At 55.2% G+C, this 25,962-nt stretch overlaps 12 protein-coding genes across 12 annotated transcripts; 5 read left to right on the top strand and 7 right to left on the bottom strand.

Moving 5' to 3' along the window:
- Nucleotides 1-434: 434 nt before the first annotated feature.
- Nucleotides 435-2,131, bottom strand: HMPREF1541_05164 (uncharacterized protein; the record flags this gene model as incomplete). Its single annotated transcript, XM_008719505.1, has 2 exons — nucleotides 435-2,037; nucleotides 2,088-2,131. 2 exons carry the CDS (start codon nucleotides 2,129-2,131, stop codon nucleotides 435-437), a joined length of 1,647 nt encoding a protein of 548 aa, XP_008717727.1.
- A 279-nt stretch (nucleotides 2,132-2,410) lies between these two features.
- On the bottom strand, nucleotides 2,411-3,422 carry HMPREF1541_05163 (uncharacterized protein; the record flags this gene model as incomplete). Its single annotated transcript, XM_008719504.1, has 2 exons — nucleotides 2,411-3,321; nucleotides 3,371-3,422. 2 exons carry the CDS (start codon nucleotides 3,420-3,422, stop codon nucleotides 2,411-2,413), a joined length of 963 nt encoding a protein of 320 aa, XP_008717726.1.
- Nucleotides 3,423-3,895: 473 nt separating this feature from the next.
- On the top strand, nucleotides 3,896-5,350 carry HMPREF1541_05162 (uncharacterized protein; the record flags this gene model as incomplete). Its single annotated transcript, XM_008719503.1, has 2 exons — nucleotides 3,896-4,138; nucleotides 4,187-5,350. 2 exons carry the CDS (start codon nucleotides 3,896-3,898, stop codon nucleotides 5,348-5,350), a joined length of 1,407 nt encoding a protein of 468 aa, XP_008717725.1.
- Nucleotides 5,351-6,067: 717 nt separating this feature from the next.
- On the bottom strand, nucleotides 6,068-7,965 carry HMPREF1541_05161 (phosphate:H+ symporter; the record flags this gene model as incomplete). Its single annotated transcript, XM_008719502.1, has 4 exons — nucleotides 6,068-6,322; nucleotides 6,374-6,820; nucleotides 6,871-7,779; nucleotides 7,831-7,965. 4 exons carry the CDS (start codon nucleotides 7,963-7,965, stop codon nucleotides 6,068-6,070), a joined length of 1,746 nt encoding a protein of 581 aa, XP_008717724.1.
- A 1,571-nt stretch (nucleotides 7,966-9,536) lies between these two features.
- HMPREF1541_05160 (uncharacterized protein) lies at nucleotides 9,537-11,175 on the bottom strand (the record flags this gene model as incomplete). Its single annotated transcript, XM_008719501.1, has 2 exons — nucleotides 9,537-11,009; nucleotides 11,068-11,175. The coding sequence occupies 2 exons, from the start codon at nucleotides 11,173-11,175 to the stop codon at nucleotides 9,537-9,539; spliced, it is 1,581 nt and encodes a 526-aa protein (XP_008717723.1).
- A 236-nt stretch (nucleotides 11,176-11,411) lies between these two features.
- On the top strand, nucleotides 11,412-12,848 carry HMPREF1541_05159 (uncharacterized protein; the record flags this gene model as incomplete). The annotated part of the gene is made up of 1 exon (XM_008719500.1): nucleotides 11,412-12,848. The coding sequence occupies one exon, from the start codon at nucleotides 11,412-11,414 to the stop codon at nucleotides 12,846-12,848; it is 1,437 nt and encodes a 478-aa protein (XP_008717722.1).
- Nucleotides 12,849-13,508: 660 nt separating this feature from the next.
- On the bottom strand, nucleotides 13,509-14,676 carry HMPREF1541_05158 (uncharacterized protein; the record flags this gene model as incomplete). The annotated part of the gene is made up of 2 exons (XM_008719499.1): nucleotides 13,509-14,164; nucleotides 14,244-14,676. The coding sequence occupies 2 exons, from the start codon at nucleotides 14,674-14,676 to the stop codon at nucleotides 13,509-13,511; spliced, it is 1,089 nt and encodes a 362-aa protein (XP_008717721.1).
- A 333-nt stretch (nucleotides 14,677-15,009) lies between these two features.
- Nucleotides 15,010-15,468, bottom strand: HMPREF1541_05157 (uncharacterized protein; the record flags this gene model as incomplete). The annotated part of the gene is made up of 1 exon (XM_008719498.1): nucleotides 15,010-15,468. One exon carries the CDS (start codon nucleotides 15,466-15,468, stop codon nucleotides 15,010-15,012), a length of 459 nt encoding a protein of 152 aa, XP_008717720.1.
- A 275-nt stretch (nucleotides 15,469-15,743) lies between these two features.
- Nucleotides 15,744-16,784, bottom strand: HMPREF1541_05156 (uncharacterized protein; the record flags this gene model as incomplete). The annotated part of the gene is made up of 1 exon (XM_008719497.1): nucleotides 15,744-16,784. One exon carries the CDS (start codon nucleotides 16,782-16,784, stop codon nucleotides 15,744-15,746), a length of 1,041 nt encoding a protein of 346 aa, XP_008717719.1.
- Nucleotides 16,785-17,340: 556 nt separating this feature from the next.
- HMPREF1541_05155 (uncharacterized protein) lies at nucleotides 17,341-20,145 on the top strand (the record flags this gene model as incomplete). Its single annotated transcript, XM_008719496.1, has 1 exon — nucleotides 17,341-20,145. The coding sequence occupies one exon, from the start codon at nucleotides 17,341-17,343 to the stop codon at nucleotides 20,143-20,145; it is 2,805 nt and encodes a 934-aa protein (XP_008717718.1).
- Nucleotides 20,146-20,902: 757 nt separating this feature from the next.
- On the top strand, nucleotides 20,903-21,427 carry HMPREF1541_05154 (uncharacterized protein; the record flags this gene model as incomplete). Its single annotated transcript, XM_008719495.1, has 1 exon — nucleotides 20,903-21,427. One exon carries the CDS (start codon nucleotides 20,903-20,905, stop codon nucleotides 21,425-21,427), a length of 525 nt encoding a protein of 174 aa, XP_008717717.1.
- A 449-nt stretch (nucleotides 21,428-21,876) lies between these two features.
- Nucleotides 21,877-24,140, top strand: HMPREF1541_05153 (uncharacterized protein; the record flags this gene model as incomplete). Its single annotated transcript, XM_008719494.1, has 3 exons — nucleotides 21,877-22,155; nucleotides 22,209-22,416; nucleotides 22,483-24,140. The coding sequence occupies 3 exons, from the start codon at nucleotides 21,877-21,879 to the stop codon at nucleotides 24,138-24,140; spliced, it is 2,145 nt and encodes a 714-aa protein (XP_008717716.1).
- Between the last annotated feature and the right edge of the window lie 1,822 nt (nucleotides 24,141-25,962).

Below are 25,962 nucleotides of genomic sequence, written 5' to 3'. Positions count from 1 at the left end.
GAACCACAATCTCACGCCTCCTTCAACACAGCTCGCCATCAAACCCCTCTGGTCCGTGCATGCTGTGCTTCACACCCTTCCTTCCTTTCCCTCTCGCCCCGTCATCCTCTGTGAGCTCAACACTACAGAACACTAGACTCTCCATCCAGTAATTGTGTAGTAGAGTGGCCGAGCCAGCGAAGCTCGCTCTCGCCCGACCCGAGCTGAAAAAAGGACAGCCAAAATCGCGAGCCAAACGAAAAGAAAAAAACGCTCATGAAACGCCCGCGTTCCCATCTCCTCATTTTTGCCGTTGGTAGCCCAACAAGGAGGCAGTCAGACTTTCACAACTCGCCAAGGCAAGAGCTGATGAAACTTCGATAGCTCTTACCGTGTAGTTTTGCAATGCCATGCCATGCCATAGCTTCCCCCAATAATCAAAAACCAAAGCCAAATCAATGCCTCGCGATAAAGAACGTATTCATCGCCAGACACGTGACCATAACGACCAAACCGTAGATACTCAGCGCAAGGGCCAACTTGCGCAGCATCTTCCTGCGCACGTGGCGGGTGCGGCGCAACAAGCTGCGGCCGCCGAGACTCAGGAAGCCGCTGTTGGCGAGGAAGCCGCTAGAACTTAGCAGACCCTGGCCTTCTTCGTGGTGCTGCCGGTCGACCGCATCGTCGCTGCTGCTACGATGACGGCGCCCCTCGTCGTCTTCGGTGGCGGGGTCGAAGTCGACGTCGTAGTCGTCTTCCTCCTTGCAGAGTTTCTGGTGGAGTGGGTTGTCCGGGCTGGAGATCTTGTAGTAGAAGAGGCCCGGGAGGATGAAGGAGATGGAGGTGCTGCCGGTGCTGCCGACGTAGGCGAGCACGGCTTCGAGGCTGTCGACGGTCATGGCGACGATGTAGCTGAGGATGATGATGACGGTCGTGATGATGGCGAAGCGCGTCTCGGAGATCTCGGAGTTGCGTTTCTTGCCTGTGGGGAGGAGCGGGGTGTCGCGCGGCGGGGAGCCGTCGGGGACGGTGAGCGAGTTGCTGGAGGGCGTGCTGGAGCGGCTGAGCTTGTGCTTGAGGGAGGGGGAGGGCCGCCATTTGAGAACGGCATCAACGCTGGCGCGGCAGGGGTGCACTTGGAGAGGGTAGGAGAACATGACGAGCACGACGATGGCGGCGCGGCCGATGGTGGCGCTGACTGAGGGTGCGTATTGGGCGACGATGTTGCCGCCGACTTCGTTGCCGAAACTGAGGTAGCCCGTTATGGCTACGAGGAGGTAGATGGCAGCGGCGGTGCCGATCGACACCGAGACTACCGAGGTGGTGCGGAAGTGGCTGTTGTCAGAGATTTCGTTGAGGACAGAGAACATGTTCTGGTGGCATGTGTAAGCGAAGACGATAACGGGGAGCGAGGATAGCGCAGCGACTGGGGAAGCCCATGTGAAGATGCGGAGCGGGGTGGGATATTGGTTGTCGGGAAGGGTGTCCTGGGCGCAGAAGTGGTAGACGACTAGGACAACGAGGTAGGAGATGGAGATCAGAGCAACAACGGAGGTGTATTTGAGAGAGTCGAGGCGCCGGAGGTATGACAGAGGGATGCACACCAGCATGAAAGCTGTGACCCAAAAGTGCCGGTCGAGCAGGAAGCGTGCTAGACCTTCTTCGCCAGTGAAGCCCAGTACGACACCGGGCATGAGATCGCCAATAATGATGAGGTAGGAGATGCCGACGCCGAAGCATTTGATTGCAATCGCGGCATCGAAGATGATGGCGGCGTTCGGGTAGGTGATTTGGCTGAGGGCGAAGAAGGATGAGGAGCCGCGCTCGAGGTAGGCGGCGCAACGGGTTTGTAGATAGAGGCCGAAGGCGGCCGTGAGACCAGCCCACAGTATTACTATTATTCCCAGCACGATTCCCATGTGCGACATGGCCAGCGGCATGGCGAGGACACCGGCGCCGACGATGGTGTTGAGGAGGTTGATGACACTGGAGGCCCAGGAGGCCTGGCCCACGGTACCTGTGACATCGTGCTTCCCTCTCGTCGGAGTATGTGCACGTCTGGAGAGGTTTGTCAGCAAGCGTAGGAAGAACGCTGGAGGGGAGCATACCGTCGTGCTCTCGACGGGGTGCGACTGGGAGATGGAGATGCCATGCTGGCGGGAGATCAGGTCACGAATGTGCTCTGCCTACAATCGCATTGCTGTATAGTGTGGTTCAGCACAGTAAGCTGCCTGGAGTACTATTCCGCGAGTCCAAGGAAAGGGTAATGAGGAGCAAGCAGGCAGTAGAACAAGTGAGGAGAAAAAGACGTGATCCAAGCGGTGCAGTTGCAGTTGAAGCGGCCTCGGATAATGAAAGCCGCGCCAAGCTAAGGGCCAACCTGTCTCAAGGAGTCAACGGTGGCAATCTACTGCTCATTCTTTATCTGCATCTACGACACGAATTGGCCCCAACCAGGCGTCTGAAGCCTTTCGAGAATGTCGTCGCGCTGTTTCTGTCGGTCCTTGACGCTGGCTCCTGGTACGCCTGGCGCGTTTGGGCCGATGTTGTTCAAGAGCGGAACATCCCGAACATAGTCAACCAGGACCTCGAGACAAGTGCCTCCACGAATTGGAACCTCATCGCCGCCACCGCTGATTGTGGAAGATGTGCTGTTGTCTTTGACCAGACGCAACATGACTTCGGCCGTCTCTTCTGGCGTCACCCACTCATCTGCATCGCCTCCTTGCTGGCGAATCATCTTCAGCTTCTCGGGATGCTCTGTCCAGAGTGGGGTCTTGACAACACCAGGAAGCACTGCGGCGACCCGAATACCGTGGAGCTCCTCAAGGTCAGCGAGAGCCTTGACGAATGCTTTCACGCCATGCTTGGCAGCGTAGTAGAGCGGACAGCCTAGATCGGCTACCTCTGCGGCAATGCTGGCGATGTGTATAATGGACTTTGGGTTCGAAGGGCTTGCTGGTGGCTTCGCATTGAGGTAATGAGAGATGGCCATCTGCGTGACTCGAATCGGATGCGTCATGTTGATGTCCATGGCGAGGTACCTGTCGTGGACTGGGCTATCTCGCGACCCTTGGGTGCCAGGAGGGATCCAGAAGTTGGAGAAGGGCGGCTCATATACACCCGCACCAGGACACACAATGTCAATGGACCCAAAAGTCTGCTCGGCGACTTGGAATAGTTGATTCAGGTCCGTCCAGGAAGTCACATCAGTTCGCTGAAAAACAGCCTTGGACTTGTATTCGGCTACCAGTGATTCTGCTTCCTTTCGCAGTGCCAAATCGGCGAAGACGACATTGGCGCCGTGCTTCAGCAGCAGTCGCGCGAACTCGAGGTTGATTCCTTGGATCCGGGTAAGTCAGATGCGATGTGCAACTCTGGGTCCACGTACCTGAACCGGCACCCGTGACAATGGCTGTCTTGCCTGGTATAGATTGTGCCATGGTGTTGCAGATGACGAGTGAGTATTGCTATCGGCAAATTGTATCTTAACGCGAATTGACAACTCTCAGAGACAGCTAGACGTGTATTGACCTGAGAGGTGCATGTATACTTATACCTAGGCAGCTGTACTCATGGTGTTGGGGTCGCTTGTCACTCGTCTCCGCGTTCGGGGCATGCTGCGCCGAGGATGTTCGCGAGGTCCCGTCTCGTCTTGGGCAAGCCGATGCGGTATGGGCAGAAGGACTTGGCCGGGGTCAACGCCGGACAACGCCGCTGTCGAATAGCACACGAGCAGTGATGGCTGTGTGGGAGAGGCCAGCCCCGCTTTACCAGGATGCCATTTGCCTCCCGCAGGTACACGCTATTCCAGTCCGGGAGAGCCATCCGCCTGGCATGTCGGAACGTCAAGCATAAAGCTGAGCAAAGATGCCCATTTTTCAACGCGACTCAGACAACAGTCCTTCGACACAGAATGCAGCAAGCAGCAGTGCAATCCCTCCGTCGGGCCGCCTCCACTCTCACCAAGGAAGCCGGCGACATCAGCTCTGTCTTTCCTAGCCTGAGCGGCAAAACACCTGACCCACTGCCTCCTCGATTTAGTGACTTGAAGAAGAGTCGTATCGCCGGTAACGAGGATGCGGTCAAAGCGTCATGGCATAGACTACTATCCAGTCTTCGTCAAGAGATCGATGAGATCAAGGCGAAAGGCAACAGTGTACGCACGTTCCCCCTTACTCAACCTTCTCGGCTTACCATGTGACAGGTCATCCCAAGCATAGACTACGAGAAGGTCCGGACGGGGCAAGTCAGCCCACAAGATCTTGAAGCTATCCGTCATCGAGGTCTAGCCGTCATTAGGAATGTCGTGCCTCGCCAAGAGGCTCTTGATCTCAAGGCGCAAGCTCAGGAATACATCGATGCCAACCAGCCCAAAGTGAGGGCTTTCCCAGCGGATGATCCTGCCGTCTACGAGCTCTACTGGACTCCTACCCAAGTCCAGGCACGCGGCCACCCCAACATGCTCCAGACTCAGTCTTTCATGAATTCTCTCTGGCACTCCTCAAATCGCGCCTCACAAATCTCCACCACGTATCCCCTCACTTACGCTGACCGCTTTCGAATCCGCCGCCCAGGTGACGCCAAATTCGCCTTAGGGCCTCATACGGACGGAGGCAGCGTTGAGCGCTGGGAGGACCCCGAGTACTCCCGCGTCTACACAGAAATCCTACGTGGCAACTGGGAAGCCTACGATCCCTTCGATGCCCACCACCGCATAACTGCAACCATGGACATGTACAACGGCGGCGGCGCCTGCTCCATGTTCCGGCTCTTCCAAGGCTGGCTCTCCATGTCCTCCACCGGACCCGGCGAGGGGACTCTCAAAGTGTGCCCCTTCCTGAAACACGCCACCTCCTACCTCATCCTCCGACCCTTCTTCAATTTGGACACCAACGAGCTCAACCTCGACAACTCCTTTCCCAATTCAAACCTCGGCGCCGCCCAGGAATACGACCCCGTCACCCACCCCCACCTCGAGCTCGAGACCACCATGATCAACGTCCCCCACGTCGAGCCAGGCGACTACGTGGCCTGGCACTGCGACACCATCCACGCCGTCGACAAGCAGCACCGCGGCACCAGCGACAGCAGCGTCCTCTACATCCCCGCCTGCGCCATCACCGCGCGCAACATCGATTCTCTGAAACAACAACGCGATGCAGCCATGAAGTACAGCCCGCCGCCAGACTTTCCCGGCGCGGGCGGCGAGGGTGAGCAGGGTTTCCACGGCGCGACGAATTGGGACGCCGTCGCCTCGGAAGCGCAGAGGGCCATGGGCTACGGCTCCTCGAAGTGGGCTGTGACGTCGGGGATGAGCGAGGGCGAGCAAGCCGTTATCGAAAGGGCCAACCGCACTCTGTTCGCTTGAACATAACAATTTCTTTTCCCCACCCCCAACCCCAGTGCCAAAAGGCACGTCCTCTTCTCGCCTTTCCTTCACTTTTCACTTACGAGGGTCTCCCTCCCCCCGCAAGCACTTCTTCGCCTCATGTTTTCCTCTTCCTCTTCCTCTTCCTCTTCCTCTGAGACTGTCAAAGCAAGGACCAGGGAACAGGGTTGGTACTTGGACGGTCGTCTCTGAAACCACACAGAAACACTACAGGTACGTGCCAAAACGCTCAATGCTGCGAAGGTCCCGATGCAGACCGTGTCCACGACACGAAGATCAGTCTCAGTCTCAGTCTCAGTCTCGGTCTCGGTCGGGGCTGGGTCCCAAATGATAGATCTTGGGCAGCGAATGCTTCCAAAATTCCGGCAATCGCTTTATTATTGCAAGTTCAGGTTTGGGTTGTGCCATGGACAGCTGTGGTGGTGGCCCCACTCACACTGCCTTGCCTTACCTTACTTGAGCTATGGCAACCACCCACAATCGTCGCTACGATTGTACTGTTGTACAGACATGCTAGAACACTTTCTTGTGACAACAGTATTAGATTTTTGTATGTCTCGCTGATTGTGCAAACTCGAAGCCAAGCTTGCAAGCGTCAAGTCGAAAGCCTGCTCGACTACCTATGAATGAACGGCGTCTATTGAAACTTCAGGCTGCTCCTAAAATATACACACTACCCTAACCCAGGTAGCACGCCTAGGCAGCGCTCTTCTCATGAGTCTCCTGAACACCCTCATCTGAATCTCCGCGGGTGATGCCAACCGAGCTCTTACGGTGGCCGGCAGTCTCAGGATCATAGTTCTTGGTGCCTGGAACCTCACCGGCAAGCTCTTCGAGAGTCTTCCGCTTGGTCTCCGGAATGAGAAGCGTGGTGAAGACACCGCACAACATGAAGAGGGCGAAAATTTGCATAATGTGATTGAGCCAAGGGTTCGGGTTGGCTTTGGTAGGCTAGAGAAAAGTCAGTGTTTGCCGGCCGAAAGATTGAAAGCCAAAACTTACGTGGCCCTTTGTGCGGAGAGGTCCGAAGACTGTCTGTGCAATGATAGCACCGACCTTGCCAGAGGCGGCGGAGATACCGTGGGACGACGAACGGTAACGGGTTGGGAAACATTCTCCCGGAACGATGAAGGTGGTGGCGTTAGGTCCAAAGTTGAAGAACAGCTGGGCAAAGACGTATAGAGTCATGAGACCAGCTTCGCCAAGGTGGGAGTACGCGAAACCGATGACGATGAAAATGATGGTAAGCATGACGAATCCCATCAGCTGGATTGGCTTGCGACCGATAGTGTCCACAGTTGCGACTGTGATCCAATAACCCGGAATAGAGCCAGCACAGACAATGATCAAATTGCCAATGGCCGAGCGGCGGAAGACTTGGTAAACATCGTCACCCTTAGCAAAACCAATGGTCTGCAGGATGATTGAGTTGTTGAGACCAAGACCATACTAAATCCAGTCAGCATAAGGAGGTCGCGAAGTCAGTGATAGAAACTTACAAAGGCCACATCAAGGAAGAACCAAGACCCGGCAGTGCCGAGAAGGACTTTTCCATGCTTCCACTGACCGTAGTGACGCATGAAGTCGCCCCAAGAAGCCTTTGGGGGATCCAAACGCGCACGAGAATCCTGCAAAACGGCGGCGCGGCTGACCTCGTCTGGCTGACCCTCATGCTTGCCTGCTTTGTAGGCTGCAACATCGGCAACAGCCTTTTCGGAATCGCGAGCAACATCGAACGTGTACCGAGGAGTTTCAGGGATGGTCAGACGGAAGTAAAGAGCAATGCAGCCGGGGACAGCACCGAAACCAATAACGACACGCCACATCTTGTCGACTGCAAGCTGGCAGACACCGTCGCACTCGGAGACGGTCTTGGCAGTGATCAAGGACTCCTTGAATCCGGTGGTCACAATCAGAGAGATAATGGCAGCAGTGAACTGGCCAATACCTTGCATGGCGAAGACGGAGCCCATCATGGCGCCGCGCCACTTGGTAGTGGCGAATTCGGATGTAATGATGGCGGAAAGAGGATAGTCGCCACCAATGCCGATACCCATGAGCACACGCCAAAAAATAATGAGGCCGACAACGGAGATGGCGCGAGAATCCGAGGAGAGGGATTGAGCGAGGGTCGCAAAGATGATGAGAATCAACTCGAGACCGTACATCCTCTTGCGACCGACAACATCAGCCAGCCAACCGAAGCCAACCTGACCGAGGACAGTTCCACCCGAGGTTGCGACCTTGATGGCAGTATCGGACGAGGGAGGAATGACGCCGGGGTTCTTAGCAGCACCTTGCCAGTAAACAACGCCCAACATGGCCGTCACCAAGTTGATGGCGAATATATCGTAGGCATCAGTGAAGAAGCCGATACCGGCGACGACAATGGCACGAACATGGTACCACTAGTGATATGTCAGCGTCACGTCACCGGCGCGTGTTAGATGGGTGCATACGCCGAAAGGAGCCTTGTCGATTTCAGCGAGAGCAAGTCTCCGTCGCTCGTTGGGATCCTGAATATGGGCGAAATCATTGTGAAAGTTGTGGAAGGCAGCGTTGCCGCCGCTGGTCTTGACACCGGATTGCGCCATTGCGATGGTGGACGCTGTGGTCTCAAGCTCTGCACAAGAAATTCCAAGAGAGGCTTGTCAGCAGCCAAGAGTGCTTGAGAGGTCGAAAAGGTCGAAAAGGCTGGTACCAAGGCGACACTATTTATCTTGGGATGCTTGGGAGACCAGGGGTGGATTATCGGTTGCATGCGCTAACAAAAAGTTGACGATATGGGTGCTGGACGATAGAAAAGATTGGAGCCCCCTGCTAGTGAAGTTGCAATATGCACATGCGATGTAGCACCAATGGAAGCAGCCAACGCGACCACGCTGTTGCCAAAAGGAATTCTACAACTGCCCCCAAAAAAGCGCGTGGAGACGAGGTAAGCGCAAAGTTCGGCTCGACTGACCTAGAGCGAACCATGTCCCGACACGCCACAGCGGGCGCTTTCTCCAATAGCAGCAGTCTTCTAGGAGAATGCCCCTTTGGACTCGCCTAGCTCTTCACCCTTCCTTCTCAATAACTTCCTAGTGCAGCAAGGCACATCGGCGGCCGCCCGAAGCAAATAGCACTGGCCCACTACAGGATGGGTAAGAGATTGGAGATCATGGAAGCTGTTTATAGCCAAAGCAATATCTAGCGAGTGCTCTCCAAGTAAGAGGCCGAGATCTAGCAACGTGCTCGCTCGCCAAGACCGCCTACCACCATGGCGATGATGATATGTTGAGGAGAGCGCCTGCGCTGATCTTTCGTGTGACCTCACGATAGACGAACTCGCGTGTGGCGACTCGGACAGGACTGCCAATCCACGTGCTGAATCTGGCTGCCCGTGCAGCCCCCAGGAAAATGTTGAACGCAGCAGGCGAAGTGCGACTGCCGCTGGACCGCATGAATGGCGACTTGTGCACGGGAGAGTATGCCGAAAGATCTCCATCAGCCAGGGTTGACAGGCCGCAAAAGACCAACCATGGCTAAGCTACAACAAGCCTGTACAAGCACGTAGCGAGCAAAAATTTGAGAGCTTGTCATGGAGGCGATTGTGATACCTCGAACATGTCGTCGAAAACAGCCAATAAGAGACGCGTAACCGACAACGTGCACCCTCTCACACTAGGCTCAATCCGGCGGTAGTTGAGAGGCGCACTTGGCAAAGTCTGTCGCGCATCTCGGATCCAAGGCTTCTCGATTCGAATTTACCTACCATGCAAGTTTCGATCGTGTCGATGGTCTCTTGTACTCATCCTACTCGATAGATCGAACAAAGCGAAACCGGATGTAGTGGACCTCTGATGCACAATACAATTTGAAGACCAATGCTTGTACGATTAAAGCCCGTTCGTATCAAGCCCGTCGGATCATTGATTCCTGGCCCGTAATCCGCATCCACTCTTGAATCCAGGTACTCCCGTCTATTTGTCTCAACTCTTGCACGGCCGTCCAGTCCGTGAATTGGGCAGCTTCTGACATCACTTCCATATTAAGTCGTCGACAAGAGCCGCAAGCACCTCCTCTTGAGTCACGCAACGATACTCGTGAAGATCAGCACCGAACTGATCGCCATCTCCAAATCCCTGACATCAATCCAGAGCTCCAGAATTTGGGTACTCTAACCTCAGGACCGAAGCGCACCCTTGATGGTATCACCAAGCGAAGATACTCCGTCCGCGGCCTTCTTTCCCATCAAGTGAGCTCGGCCGGCGCGCAGTGCACCTTCTATGCCGAAGTGATTCTCCACACCCTCGATTCGGTGAGTGCTGTTGAGGTTCTTCACCAGTGTGATTTGAAAGCAGGTGGCTGTGCCTTGGCGAGACGAGATCACGGCAGAGGCAAGGAAGTACTCCCAGATGCGATACCATCTGACTCCGTACTTGGCCTTGACTTTGTCCGAGTTGGCCAACCAATTGCGATACCACCGCCAAATCGTTGCTGAATAGTGGACGCCAACTGTATCGATCTGCTTGATCTCAAAGCCTGCCCCCTCAAGCTTCTTGACCACAAAGTCCAGCGGCAATGAGGCATCCGCGCCCGGAAAGATGTACTTGTTCATGAAAAGTCCCCAAATAAGATCCTCGTACTGCCAGGAAGTGCGGAAACCGACCATCTGAAGGAAGAATGTCCCGTCATCGTCCATCATATCATGCACCTGAGAGAAGAACTTGCCAAGGTAGCGGACACCAACGTGCTCCGCCATCTCGAGGCAGGAGATCTTCTTGAACCCTCCAGGAGGCACAACAATGTCACGATAATCCGAACACACGATGCGGCTTTGGTCTTCAGGGATACCGGCCTTGCGCAGGCCATTGTTGCCCCAAATCGTCTGATTCTTGCCAAGGGTAACGCCAGTAGCATGTGCTCCGTAGTTGACACTCGCGTACTTAGCGAGAGTGCCCCACCCACAGCCAATGTCCAGCAGATTCTCGCCAGGCTTCAAACCAAGCTTCTCGCACACTATAGCGAGCTTGTTGTCTTGCAACTGCTCCAGTGTTTCCTCGTGGTTGACATCCGAGATGATGCCTGAGGTGTAGACCATGCGAGGTCCCAAAAACCAGCCGTAGAAGTCATCACCACGATCGTAATGGTCTCGTACCTGCTCTTCATCCTGCGATCGACTGTGCCACAGCATTTCTGGACCAAAGCCGACAAAGACATGCTTGAACGCTGGCCACGTGAACTTGAAATTAGCCCAGTCGTGTCTGTACTCCAGTACATCAAGCATGTCTCCTTTCACATCGACTTCCTCGTCAAAGTATTTTTCAAAGAAATCGAACATGGGGATTTTGTTTCTGCCATAGTATCGTTCCCGATCCTCCTGTTTGCGGAAGCTCACGTAGTGCTCGATGGGACGACCTGGAAGCTTCACTTTTTCATTTCGCCGTGGTGATATACGGGAGGTGACAATCCAGTATGTGATGAGGACCGGAATGGTGGTGAAGAGCGCAAAGAAAAGAGTTGTATAAAAACCGCCGTAGACCTGGCGAGCAATCCACCAAGGAATAAAAACCAACAGGGCGATCAATATATAGTTGTTGAACGTCTCACTGCCAGGGCCGTCTGCTGGGAGGGGTGCATTATGGATGGTGGGAGACTGTGGAATGTCAGTATGATTCACCGCCTAGTTTGATCGGGAACGAGCAACGACTTACAGTGGTAGTCCTTACACCACAATCCTCAGCAGGTGGCTGAGGGCTAGGAGCAGCGGGAGTTTCGATGAACTCGAAGTCGTCCGAAGATTCGGACTGTGTCTTCGCCATAGTGAAAAGTGGTGCACGGAAGGTGAATGGGAGCAAACGAGTAACTTGAAATCTGTCTCAAGGTAGCTGTGTGAAAGGCGCTAGTGCAGGTACGAATCGATAAGCGCAGCCCACCTGATACGGCAGCGGAAGCGGCCAACAACGCAGTTATGTCTCATTGTCCGTGTCTGCCTTCTAGTAGCCCCGTCTACATCTTTGAACGAAGCGCACGTCGGTCCGTGTCACAGCGCATCGGGATGGATGCCACCTCCTCCTCCACAGCGCTTTTGAAGCGGACGGCGGACGATGTGGCATTGATGCCGCCTCCGCCAATCAAGAAGATCAAACGCCCACCAAAAGTTCTCGACGAAGACGATTACACAGATGCGTTATCCGAAATCATTGCGAGAGATTATTTCCCTGGATTGCAAGAGAGTCGAGCGCAACAGGAGTACCTCGCGGCTCTTGATTCTGATAACCAGATATGGATTGCCGAGGCTGCACACAACTTGCGCGCAGCTATTGACCAGAAGTCCGCCAGAACGAGGCGAGTGTCAAGAGATGCCAGGTTCGATAACACTGGCACTACCCCCGGGAATACCCCACGCGCTACAGATACGCCTCGTGGCTATGATGGTAGCTCTACACCGACGAGTGTGGCTGCAACTGAGATCCCGGAGACCACGTCCAAGAAGCTAGACACATCCATCCACTCTATCTCATCATTTCAAGCAAAGTATACTTCCGAAGACAACGCCTCATTCAACGATGTTCTCGACAAACAGAATAAGACTCGCCGTGAGAAGCACGCCCATCACTGGACATCCGACGGGCGCATACCCACTGCCCGACAACTGGCGCATCGCGCTCAGGAACATCGTCTGCTCGCTGAGAAATCTCAAGCAGACGCCGATGCAGCCAAACACAACGATCGCGCTCTCATTCCCTTGACTTCTGGCGCCGTCGCCTCACGTCCTGCACAACCCACCGCCTGGAAAACCTCCCGCCCGGACAATACCTTCATGTTCCTCCCCGACTCTTTCAACGAATCCAACCCTTCATTGCCCACTATACTGGAGCAAAAGGAAGCCGCCTCGAAAGCGGCCCCCAAAGAAACCGTCCACGCCAACACTCGCTTCCCATCCTTGCATACTCTGCACTCCGACGACGACCCCACGCCACCAGGGCGCATCCCACCCAGTCCCAGCCTCAACACCGACATCATCGCCGCCCGCGGCCCCCCCGCCTCCGACACCGAAGCCGACTACACCGGTGCAGGTACCCCACGCGTGAATGGCTGGGCGTTCGTCGACGACGAAGAACCCGAGCCCGAACCACCCACAGCCCCAACCTACCGCGACCTCCTCGCCGGCCAAGCCCCCGACAGCAGCAGGCCCAACCCCTTCAAGCTCTCCGCCGTGCAGAAGCGCGAAGCCCTGCATCACAGACTGGTCGAGAAGACGGCGCAAGGCAAGCGCGCTAAGGAGAAGGAGACGACGGCGGCTGCGCGCGGCCTGCCCGGAACAACGCCGCGGCGAGACGGTGGTGGGAACATGACGCCCGCGGCGCAGAAGCTGATGAAGCGGCTGGGTCGGACACCCGTGCGTGAGAAGTCCGACGGCGGGGTGAGGCTTAGAGCGGAGGATCTGTGGACGCCGGCGGCGAGGACGCCGAGGCGGAAGGCCGTGCGGTGATGGACAGGAAGCCGAACGGGTGGTCTTGTGGTTTACGAAGACAGGAGAAGACGGGCGCGAAGGGGTCCCATTTGCGACAAAATGAGGGTGAGATCCTGGGTATGTTGGGACAAGGGGGCATCAGGAGAACGCGAAGTCGGGAAGTGGAACGAGACGCAACGAGCTTACGATATAATGACTTCGTGCTGCAATTGGCAGTGCTCATAATCACGATCAGGTCGTGAGTGATCTGCATTCTGAACGATCAGTAGCATAAGATATCTGGCCTAGAGAGCCACAGAGGAATGCAAAAGTTGAGGACCGCGACGATGCAACAGACGCTCCTGTGGTTGTGCAGAGGACTCGCTGCCCATCGTGAACGAGGCCTCTGCTTTTCATTATCTATCTTACTCCACCGATTATGATTTTCTGTCCGTTTTTCGTTCAAACCGAGGATTAGTACTGTGATGCCACCCGACACGACTGGAGCTGATAAGCCCTTCATGACTCGACTACTGTCGTGATGTGGGGTTGTCCGTCACCCATAACGAAGCGCCAAATGCCTCCTATCCGTGGTGGGGCAATGACTCGAAATCTGTGTCATGCTTCTTCTCCAAAGAAACCGCCTCTATACATGAGTCTGACCAACGGTGGTGCAATGTGCTGGTGCTCGAGGTATCTCTAATAGCCTGGGCCGCGGCTGCGGAGAGAACGCACGGCCTCATACTCGCCATCATCGGAAGGGTTGGTGTTGGGGGTATCCGGGCGTGCTGGCGTAGTCGAACTGTGTGCCGGAGCCCAGGCAGGGATAGATTGACCCATTTGGCCAACGAAAGTACCTCCTAGGCCGTGACCAAGACCAGAGGTGCTGGTGCCAATGGCGCCGAAGGGATTGGAAGAAGCTTGATAGACCGTTGCAGCTTTGAGGGCTTGGTTCTCACGGGCAAGGCCATCCTTCTCTTGCTTGAGCTGAGTGATAGTAGTCTTGGATTCGGCAATGTTGTCTTTGAGGTCGTGAATCAGGTCGATCATCAGTTGCTTCTCCTGGGTGGCGGTCTCGATAATGTTGCGGTACAAAGCCAGTTCGGCTCTAAGAGCCGGGGCATCGAGATCGAACGTGGGAGGGGCCTGATATAGGGAAATCATTGATGGAGTGAGAGGACGAGCGCCGTAGGCAGCGACGGGAGTGGTGGGTCGGGAGGTGGTGGGAGTGTTGATCAACGAGCTGCTGGATCGATGACCGCGAAGGTTGAGGTCGCCGAGGGCTCGAGCCAGGTTGCGACCAGCTTTGGCAGGCTCATCGGGGTGGAGCTGGCGGGGAGGGTCAGTGTAGCGGCCTGAGGCAAGTTAGTCGACGCCATTATTTCTTTAAGAAGAACGTAAGTCAAAGCGCAAGGAGTGTTGATAGCAACTTACCGGTGTCAGAGTGAGCGTATAGGCATTCTTCTTCAGAGTACTTGCAGGAGCCTTTCTCCTTCCACCAGAAACAAGTCAAGTGCTTGACGCTGCGGCGGTCATGCGAGTCAGCAGGGGGGCTTCCGTCGGAGCTGGTGGTGGCATGAATATTGGGCGGGAGCGAAGAAGAGCGGGACTCGCTGCGACCTCGCTGAGGGGTGTACTCGTCGGAGGAAGGGCCCGAAGCCGGTGAGCGTAGAGGAGGTGACGGAGACATGGTGACAGGGTTGGCAGGGACTGGGACGCTGCGGGCCGAACCAAAGATGGGGTTGGTAGTAGAAAGATGACGGCGGGACTGAGGATTGAGGATCGAGTTGGGCCAGTTACCAGATTGGCGATTAGAGGACGGAGTAGTGACAATGGGAGGGAGAGGTGTAGAAGTGGTGTTGGACATGATCGAGTCAGTTGATGCTAGAGACTTCTGAAAGCTGCAAGGCTGCTTGAGGGTAGTGACTGGGGCGTCACAAATGGCAGTTGCGATGGAAACAAGATGGATTTAAACAACACAATAACTGGAGGATGTGCCAACACCAGATGTTGTAAAACCGTAGCATGGGTTGGCAAAAGATGTCAACAAAAAACCGTGCAAAGCAAAGCCACGACACTGAAGCGCCAGTGTCATGTTATTATCCCACCGCGTCCCAAAGACCTCGGTAAAAGCACTCATCATCACTGATTTGTCCTTCAGCAATGGTTCACTTCCATTTCAACCTTTGCCTTGGCCTGCCTATTTGCCCTGCGCATCCCGCCACTCGCGGATTTGGCGCCCGAAGTCGGCTTCGTGTTCATCATAGCGCTTTGCACCATCATCAGGCACCTGGAACCACGTTGGTCTATCCTTGAGAAAGATATGCTTTGAAGGAGCGAGCGAGACCCCGTAGTCCTGATCTAACGTAGCTGATGCAATGCCAACTTTGCCATCTCGAAAGGTATACCACATACCAAGTGTCGAACCACAATTTTTGCAATGGAATCGCTCTGCAATATCACTCGAGCTGAAGACATCTGGTTGCTCAGACCAGGTTATGTCTGACTTGTTGAAGCCGGTGAAAGGAATAAAGGGTGTTCCTGATACTCGCTGGCATTGCTTGCAGTAGCACCACGTCGTATTTATTGGGCTACCTTGAATCGTGTAGCGAACTCGGCCGCATTCACAGCCGCCCATTATGATGTTGCTGGATGACATACTTGCTCCGACTACATGGTGGGAAGGCCAGACCAGAGGGGAATCAGGTGTCGTTGGAAATAGGTATCGCCAGCCAAGAACGCTCCCCTTTGCTTTGTCATCCTTGGCGATTTCTTGCTATACGCGCTTCATGACCTCATAACGCAAATCAATACGAAAAGGATTGAATGGGAGCTTAATAGATACGTTAGAGACAGACTATCGTATCTGTGATGCGGTACTGAAATGGTGGCGAGCAGCCAACAGAATAGGGATCATGCACGAGCAGCATCCTTTCAAGCTGCAACCTTGGCGGCATGCCCTTCAGTCAGTCCCAGAGTCCTTGCCTCTCTGTCGACAAGACTAGGAACCCAGGCCAAAAGGGATGGACGGTGTGGCTTCCACCCAAAGAGCTGCTTTCCACGTTTTGACACTCCTCGCGAATTGGTACCAACATAGTACTGTCCTCCTTCAAACAACGGTTGAATTTGCTCTGTTGACAAGCCTTCTGCGTCAGGTGATGGCAACAATCCCTTGGAGTGAGCATCTCTTGCGATAGCCTTGGCAATGTCGCCCCAGACGAATTCTCCATTCTCAGCCAAATAGTATCCTTGATCGTTCCAGGTGGCGGGGGCGCCACCATTCGCTGCCGCCTCAGCTATGTGGAGGTAGAGATCCGACAAGTCATGGACATGAATCTGATGCCACACGTTCTTGCCCTTTCCGACCGTCCAACCTTTCTGATGCTTAAGCATCGATGCAGTGGCTCTGTCGGCTTGGACGGATCTCTGGTTGTCAGGCCCTCGTCCCTGGCCATAGATAGTAGGAGGGCAGACGATGGCGGACTTGAGCTTGTCAGACCAGCTGCCCTGAACAATTTTGTCCACTTTACGGTGGAGTGCATGATCCGGAAGCGACCAGAGTTCCTTGATGCCATCCCAGTCATCGTATGATTTGGTTAGCTCATCGCCAAAGGCATCCTTGTCAAAGGTCTCCGCAGTTAGGATACCTGTGCCGCTAGTGTGGATATAGAAGACTTGTTGCTTTGAGGAGCGACCAAGCCCTTTCACAATAGCAGTAGCAGCCGCTTCGTGATCGCAGTTTGCGAAATTGAGAACAATATCTGCTTTGGATGCCTCTTCCTCGATGAGTTCCGCGGAGTCGAGGTCTCCATAGATGAGACGAACAGCAGGATATTCTTTGGCTACAGTCGCGCCCTTGTCACTGTTGCGAACTAAGGCCGTGATAATCCAGTCGGGGTGCTTCTCGTTCACCAGGTAAAGGAAATCCCCACCAATGTACCCAGTCGCACCGAGGAGGAAGAGAGTAGGAGGCATTGTGCGTGGTGACAGAAAAGCGTTGACCCCGGTGCTTGGAATGTGCTTCAGGACAGTAATAGTCTGCGTACTCGTAAGTGTATTGGCGTTGCTTAACGCGGAAGTACAGCAGCTACGTCAGTCCTGCATCATTAGTCACACACTCAGCCGAGACCGGCACGCGAATGTTTGGTCTTATGCTGTCTCGAGATTTACAAGCGAGGGTGATGCGAAACGCCCCCGAGGGCGCAGTGTCTTGTCAAAGCAGTGGATTCTTGTGGTAAGCTCTTGACCTTCGAGTACTACCATCTCTGGCGGGCTGCGGGAGGACTTGAATGGCCCCAAAGTTCGAGTTGACGGCATAATTGCCAAGACTCAGCCTTGAATCTCGGGCGACGAGGCTGAACTTTCGATACCCGAACGCGTTGAACTTTTGACGTCTCACTGCCCTTCCTGAAGGTAGAATACCTTTCATTGTTACGCGCCAGACACTACCGCCGCTCTCCTAACATTTCAGATGGTACCGATTCCATCTGCTCTAAGTTTGTGCTAGCAAAAGCGCTTCAGATGAGCTACCATGTTCACCTTCACTCCCTTGCTCGGAGCGCAGAGCAGTTCTCGAGCATCTCAGTCGCTCCTCGAACTTGATGGCGGCGTAAAGGTCCTTGTCGATGTGGGCTGGGACGAAAGATTTGATACTCGTCAGCTAGCAGAAATCGAGAAGCATACTTCAACCATCTCATTTATCCTTCTCACCCACGCTACAACTTCCCACCTTGGTGCCTACGCACACTGCTGCAAGCACATTCCACATTTCTCTCAGATTGCTGTCTTCGCGACTTCACCTGTGATCGCCTTCGGTAGAACGCTATTACAGGACCTCTACGCCTCGACTCCGCTCGCTGCGACCTTTATACCTAGCTCCGCGTCTCCCGAAGATGATACAGCAGCCACCGACCAGCAAAGATCAGACATTCTCAGACAGGCTCCCACTGTCGAGGAGATCAACAAATACTTCACCGCCATTACACCTCTCAAATACTCTCAACCGCATCAGCCTGCGCCATCTCAATTCTCCGTGCCTCTCGAGGGCCTTACCTTGACTGCGTACAATTCTGGACACACACTTGGTGGAACAATATGGCATATCCAGCATGGCATGGAATCCATCGTCTATGCGGTTGACTGGAATCAAGCAAGAGAAAATGTCATCGCTGGTGCTGCCTGGTTTGGTGGCGTTGGTGGCTCGGAAGTCATTGAACAGCTGAGACGGCCAACAGCACTGGTCTGCAGCAGTATCGGCGGCAACAAAATCGCGTCTTACGGAAGGAAGGCAAGAGACGAAGCTTTACTAGGTCATATCCGCAGCTGTCTCTCCAAGGGGGGTTCCGTGCTTATTCCAACCGATTCCAGCGCCAGAATCCTTGAGCTTGCATGGATTCTGGAGAAAGCCTGGCATGATGGGGCCAAAGATTCTCCATTGAAGAGCGCAAGAGTCTACATGGCCAGCAAATCCGCAAACGCGACGCTTCGCCATGCTCGAAGTTTGCTCGAATGGATGGATGATAGTATTGTCAGGGAATTTGAAGGCGAGGAAGAGACTGCCACGAAAACGCATCGACGAAGTGGCAGCAAGCAGGCCAATGGTGTTACGAAGGCCTCGAGACCATTCGAATTTCGACATATCAAAGTGGTGGAGCGCAAAGCCCAGCTGGATCGGTGTCTCGATGGCGAAGGCCCTCGAGTCGTGCTCGCCAGCGATCTCACGCTTGACTGGGGCTACTCAAAGTCGTTCCTGGAGCACTTCTCCCAGAAAACATCCAACCTTATCTTGCTGACCGAAAGGGTTGCACAAGGCCCAGACGCGAAGAGTGCGGGTACAGAGATGTGGAAGGCATTTGAAGAGAGACAGGATGGCGTTGCTGTTGAGACAGTAGCGGATGCTCAGCTCGAGCAAGTCCATGGCGGTGGACGGACCATGCAGGTGCAAATTGTTGACAAGGCTCCCCTGGACGAGAAGGAGACGCAGCAGTATCAACAGTTCCTGGCGACGCAACGACAAATGGAAGATACGCTTGCTGGAGATGCGGCTGGTGACGTTGTTGACGACAACATTGATGACGAATCCAGTTCATCGTCTGAAGACGAATCTGACACTGAACAGCAGGGTCGAGCCCTCAATGTGACTAACGCGCTGGGCCACAATAAAACAAAACTTGCACTCAGCGACGAAGATCTCGGCGTCAATGTGCTTATTCGAAAGAAAAATGTATTCGACTTTGATGTCCGCCACAAAAAGGGTAGAAACGCTGTGTTTCCTTACACGCATTCGCGAAGGCGTGGCGATGAATTCGGCGATTTCATCAAACCCGAAGATTTCTTGCGAGAAGAGGAGAAAGAAGATCAGGAAGCGGCCGCTCAAAATGCTGGTGACATCGGACAGAAAAGAAAGTGGGACGACAAGCAAAAGAGCGAGGCTCCACGCAAGCGAAGACAGGGCAACCAAGGGCAGAAAGTCGACGTTGCGGATGATGACTCCTCGGATGAATCTGATGAGTCCGAGACCGAAGAAGTCGAATCTCATGGCCTCGATGGGCCTGCTAAGGCTGTGGTAACGACCCAGACTCTTGCTCTGAATTGTCGACTAGCCTTTGTCGACTTTGCCGGTCTACATGATCAGCGTAGCTTACAGATGCTGATCCCACTGATTGGGCCCAAGAAGCTGATTCTGACGGGTGGCACGACTGAGGAAACTCTTGCTCTTGCTTCTGACTGCCAGGAGCTGCTTGGTGTGAAACTCGCCGGAGAAGATGAGTCATCTTCAGAAATCTTCACGCCTGCTCAGGGTCAAACGATCGATGCAAGCGTTGACACCAATGCCTGGGCTGTCAAGTTGACCAGGAATCTTGTGAGAAGATTGCACTGGCAAGCTGTCAAGGACATCGGTGTCGTCACGCTACAGGGTCAATTGAGAGCAGAGATGGAAACCCTGAATATCGAGGATGACCCAAAATCGAAGAAACAGAAATTAGACACCGAGGTATCTGTCGCAGGGACGTCGCCTGTCAGCAACACTCTGCCTGTGCTAGACACACTCCCACCTGCCCTGGCAGCTGCCACTCGCTCGGTTACGCAACCCATCCATGTGGGCGATATGCGTCTTGCAGAACTTCGAAGACTGATGAACATGGCCGGTCATACTGCCGAGTTTCGAGGCGAAGGCACTTTACTGGTGGATGGCATCATCGCAGTAAGGAAATTGGGTTCTGGCAAGATCATTGTGGAGGGAGCTCCCGTCCACAGCCTGGCGCGTGATAGTGACAGTTTCACACAGGTGAAGCAGCGCATATATGAGCGTTTGGCTGTTGTGGCTGCTGGGTAACGGTCTTGGTGTAGGATGGGGACACGTCCCAAGGCGTGGAGTCAGCGGACTCCTCAGCCCTGGCGAGTCACCACAAAAGCACTGCTCCGCCTCAGCCAGATGTTTGTCGAGTTTCATTCATGTGCTTTGCACAGTCTTCCAAACAGATCTTCATCTGCTGTTTCTCAATCATCTTTGCTGGGTTACTGCCTAGGTGACAACGTCTGCGTCTGCTTCGTCGCAGTGATAATGGCACCATCTGCAGCATTTGCGTGCGTTTGCAGCCCAGACACCGACGAACGTGGCGCTGATAGTTATTATGTGCTGGTATATCTAGGTCTCGAGCCCCAGCCACGAACCCAAGAACCTCACGAGCCAGTCTTTCCACATCCTGTCACGCTCCCTTTGAGGTCTCGACACGATGAGCCCTTTCTTTCCTCTCCCTCCAGGGCCACCGGCCATGTTCGGCCAACAGACTCGATACTTCTATCGTACCCGCGATGGCGGCCCTCCAGACGGTGGCAAGCCACCAGCGCCCCCAGGCCCTCCGCCTCCCTATCCCGGACTATGCGGCGGACCACCGCCTCCGGGGCCGCCGCCTTTTTGTTTCAGTCCACCACCGGGGTGCCCGTTTGTCTTTCAGCCGGCTCCTCCACCAGGACCGCCAGGCCCAACGCATATGTGTTGGCAGGACGGTACTGGCACAACTTGCGTTCCTGCAGCTGCTCCTTCAGCACCTCCTCCCCCTCCTGCTGCTGCTACGGTAACTGTCACGCACATGCCAACTCCTGCGCCTTACAACCCAGCCACCTACAAAGGACCAATCTGTCACATTGGAGGCTCATCCGGTGGCGGGTCTGCTGGTGGCTTGGCTCCTGGTAATCGAGTCAATGAGAGAATCGTGAAAGCGGATGATGGGTCTGGCATCCTGCTCAGTCCCGATCAGACCTGCTTTCATGTCCTCGAGCCAGGCCAGTTGTTTGGTCCTCATATGTCTCGCACGGCCCTGGTTCGGGATGTGCAGTTCAAGGTGCAGTATGCGGACAGCGATTGGGCAGTCGACAAGGTCATCGAGCTGCTAGGCGGTACTAAAGTCGAGCGCACGGGTCGGACCTACCACAACAAGCGAGAGCTAGTTGGCATTCAGGAATGGGTTGAGGGTGGCAATGGGTACTTCTATGAGGGCACGCTCATCATGCTGAACGATGCCAAGAGCAAGAAGTCGCTGCGGGAGGTTGGTTGGGGACCTGATCATGGTCGGGCTGGTCAGAAGCCGCCGGTTTGGGTCATGCTGTATCCGTAGGTGCCCACTCTATGCATGAGCTACAGGCAAAGGAGCTAACATTGTCCAGCATCAAGGAGCCCGGTGATTGAACCAAGTGCGAAGCCTGAGTTATACAAGGATTGTACAAAGTGGACACTGGAAGCGGCTGCTAGCGAACCAGGCACAATTGCGCCAGGCGGAATTGTGCGCACTGAGAAGCTGTGGGACTTCTCGCAACCACCTTACGAACTCAGCCAAAGATGACGATAAGCATCCAATCAATCGTGCTGGTATCTTGTGGCGCTTCTCATCGTCGGTCCAACGCCCAGGTTATTGGTTGCTGGACCCTTTTGGAGAAATGCGCCGTATCGAGCTGGATTCAAGGTGGGGGGACTCGTGCGGTGCCAGATACGCTTCGTAGATAAAATACTCATCAGGCCTCTTCTCACCTTTGCTGTCAGACATTGTCGACATTCGCAAACTTCAACATGGCCGCTGCTGCTGAAATCGTGTCACAGGATCCGGTGGTGCCCACAAAGCACACTGTTGCTCATCCTTTCTGCCCACTGTCTGGAGACGAGATAAGAGCCGCTTCTGCTCTTGTCAAGAGCGTCTGGCCGTCAAACGCAGACCTCCGTTTCAAGGTTGTGACACTCGATGAGCCGGCAAAGAAAGACTTTTTGCCATACCTCGACGCTGAGCACAGCGGTGCGCCGCTCCCCAGCATCGACCGCAAGGTCTTCGTGGCTTACTACATCAGGAACACCGTATGCTTCACGCATTGATTACAAGTGTCGTTATCCACTTACACCTCGTCTAGGACCGCTTTCATGAGGCCATTGTGAACTTGACTACCAGCAAAGTCGAGTCCAACGTCCGACTTGGCCCCAACATCCATGGCAATGCCGACTACGATGAAATTCTGCAGGTCGAGGAGAAGACACTTGCGAACGACCAAGTTAAGGCGGCCATTGCGAAGCTTCAGCTTCCAAAAGAGGCCGTCGTCTGCTGCGATCCTTGGATCTACGGTCAGCTTTGCTCACCTCTCACTCTCTCGGTAAACCAACCAACCACTGACTCAATTCCTGTGATAGGCTCGGACGGCGTCAAAGACGATGACCGATATTTCCAGTCTTTCCTCTACATGCGCGACCCGGCCAACCCGAACGAACTCGACTCCAACCACTATGCATTCCCGCTGCCCATCACCGCCGTGCTCGACAGCCGCGACTTCTCCGTCATCAGCGTCGACTGGCTCCCCATCGGCGCCGACGCCACCGTCAAGCAGCCGGCGCCCTACCAAGCCAAGCCACCCAACGAATACATCCCCGAGTCTCAAACGCCGCGAACGGACCTCAAGCCTCTGCAGATTGTGCAACCCGAAGGCGCTTCCTTCACTCTGACGCCCGTAGGCGAGACGGGCCACCTGCTCTCGTGGCAGAAATGGACCTTCCGCATCGGCTTCAACCAGCGCGAGGGTATGGTGCTCTACGACGTCCGCTACGACTCCCGCCCCCTCTTCTACCGCGTGTCTCTCTCCGACATGAACATCCCGTACGCCGACCCGCGCGCGCCGTTCCATAAGAAATCCGCCTTCGACCTCGGCGACGCCGGCGCGGGCGCCATGGCCAACAACCTACAGCTCGGCTGCGACTGCCTGGGCCACATCGCCTACCTGGACGGCGTGGTGTCGGACGACCAAGGCCAGCCCGTGGACATGCCGAACGCGGTCTGCATCCACGAGCAAGACGCGGGCATCGGATGGAAGCACACCAACTACCGCACGGGCCGCGCCGCCGTGACGCGGGCGCGCGAGCTCGTCATCCAATCCATCATCACCGTCAGCAACTACGAATACATCCTCGCGTTCCAATTCAACACGGCGGCCGAGCTGCACTACGAGGTGCGGGCCACGGGCATCCTCTCGACGCAACCCATCGACCACGCGCTCGACCACATCGGCGTCCCCTTCGGCACGGTCGTGCACCCGGGCGTGCTGGCCGCGCACCACCAACACATCTTCTCCCTGCGGCTGGACCCCATGCTCGACGGCCCAACCAACACCCTCACCTACAGCGAAGCGCACCCCATGCCCCTCGACCCCAGCACCAACCCGCACGGCCACGGCTACACCGTCACTGACACGACCGTCGCCCACTCCGCGGGTCTGGACCTGGCGCCCCAGCACAACCGCGTCTTCAAAATCACCAACCCAACCTCCGTGAACCCCATCAACGGCAAACCCGTGGCCTACAAGATCATGGCCCCGCCCTTCCAACCCATCCTCGCCCACCCCAGCTCCTTCAACTTCAAGCGCGCCGAATTCGCCGACCACGCCGTGTACGTCACGTCGCACCGCGACCGCGAGCTGTACGCGGGCGGGTGGTACACGAACCAGTCGCGCGGCGGGACCGGTGTGCGCGCCTGGGCCGCGCGGCACGACGACGTGTCTTCCACCCACGCGGACCCCGTCGTGTGGGTGCAGTTCGGCATCAACCACGTGCCGCGCGTGGAGGATTTTCCCGTCATGCCGTGCGAGGTGCTCAAGGTGATGCTGAAGCCGGTGAATTTCTTTGGCCGGAACCCCGCCGGGGATGTGCCCATGAGTGAGCAGGCGGGGAATAAGAGCGTGTTGCACGAGGTTCAAGAGCAAAAGGGGGCTGGGAATCTGCATGCGCAGGGTGGCGGGGTCGAGGTCAAGGTTGGGGAGTGCTGTGGGGCGGCGGCGCAGGCGCCGGCGTCGAAGCTGTGAAGAAGAGGAAGAAGAGGTTGGGTTCTGTAAGTGGTGTTGGGGGGAGAGGAGACGGTAGTAAAGAACAGAGGGTGCGGCATTTCATGCCATGACTGATGAATGCTGCTGCTGCTGCTGCTGCTGCTGCTGCTGCTTGTTGTCTGTGTGGTGTGTACAGGGGAAGGGGAGTTTGTGGTATTGTGTGTCTCTCGATAGACAGTAAAGAATGTCCTGGCAGGGTCCAATACTTTTCGCTGCTAACAACGAAGAACTTATGATTGAACGCCACATCACTGATCGCGAAGCACGCACCGTATGCTCGAGATGTCTGGGATGGAATGACAAATGACCTTTGTACGCATCTGCAGCTCATCATTGCCGAATGCTCGACAGCTTCTTTGACTGACTGGCTACAGATCAACGAGAACGCTACCCTTACGCTTGCTAAGCTGGAAAGGAATAAGCTGTGACGGATCTCCAGCACATTGCACGAGCCCTGGAATGGCTTGGGGCATCGAACCTGATATCAGGGGTTTGAGCTGGCTTGGAGGGATTCCTGCATGATCATATAACAGTTAATCCGTGCCAAAGCATTCATGCCAGTCACTGCACCTGGGGCCAAAGGCAAGGGCGAGAAACATGTAGCCTACGCTGACGCACCGAAACAAAGGATATGAGAAACGCACTCACCAACCCCTATTCCGTCTCACCTTCCCCAGTTCTTCCCCGTGTCAGTCTTCGCGTGTACTTTCGTTCCACCGCTACTGTAGCACCGCTTACCAGCGGAGCGAGACGAATGCACGAATAGCGACCCACGCGGTAACTCACCCGCAGTACGAAAGGCCGAGTTAAGCCACCGCTCCGCCTCCGTTCCTTTTGCTGCGGTCCGGGAACGGGCGCGGGCGCCAGAAGCAATAGGCGCAACCACTGCGTGCTGCTCTCGGTTACCTGCGGCAATACACCCAAGGCTCGTATTCGAGACTTTTGTGAGGCTACACGTACTTTTATCGGTTAGATGTTGCTGCATCCGTGCATCTTGCATATGATAACGGAGCTGAGATATCCCGTATATGGAGCGAGAAACACAGCGAGCATCGCAATGTCAGTAGGAGCTCGGCTTGTCAGGATCAGCCACTAGACGATGGCAAAGAGACGGCGGGCGTGCGGTGAATGGCCTGGTGTGCCTGTCCGGTGAACGTCGGGCATTATCCCGTACTCGCGATCACGGCGTGTTACTAAAAGTATACTTAACCGACTTATTCGATACTAGAAGGCTGAAATGTGGAAAAGGTCTGCCGCCCCCTGGGGGAAGAAGTTCCAGACGCCGGGTCTTAGAGGCGACCCCGGCCCGGGGGGCCACACTAAGATTTCCAGATTTCCAGATTCCCGGGGGCTCAAAGCTTCGGGAAAAGCTTCATGCAACCAACTGCTTAAGTCGATCGCCCCTGGCCACGCTCCGATCTCTGGGGGCGGGGAGCCGCTTCCTCTTCTGGGCTTGCGCCGCTACATGTGATAGCCGAATGTGGGTGTGCCGGATTGTGGCGATTGAAAGTGATTCTGGTGCTCCTAGGCCAGTCAAGATATTCTTCTAGAAGACCACGCTTCGGCATTGCCGCGCCGTCGAATTTGGCTTCCACGAATCGCGTCATGCCAGTTGGGAAGGGCACCGTTGTTTGCATTTGGACCGACCCGGCCTATCGGATGTCGCGATATCTCCTTTTAGACGCGATAGATCGACACACATGTTCGAGTGCTCTCTTCCAGTAAAGGGTCATCGTGGAGCACCGCATCCCCGGTTCGAAGATTTGCGCTGTTGGATGGCAGCGACAGGCTTCGATACTGA

This window comes from Cyphellophora europaea, assembly GCF_000365145.1.
Source record: "Cyphellophora europaea CBS 101466 unplaced genomic scaffold supercont1.4, whole genome shotgun sequence".
In the NCBI taxonomy this organism is placed as follows: Eukaryota; Fungi; Ascomycota; class Eurotiomycetes; order Chaetothyriales; family Cyphellophoraceae; genus Cyphellophora; species Cyphellophora europaea.
The sequence above is the reverse complement of the archived record's forward strand: the minus strand, read 5'-3'. Positions and strand labels throughout refer to the sequence as shown.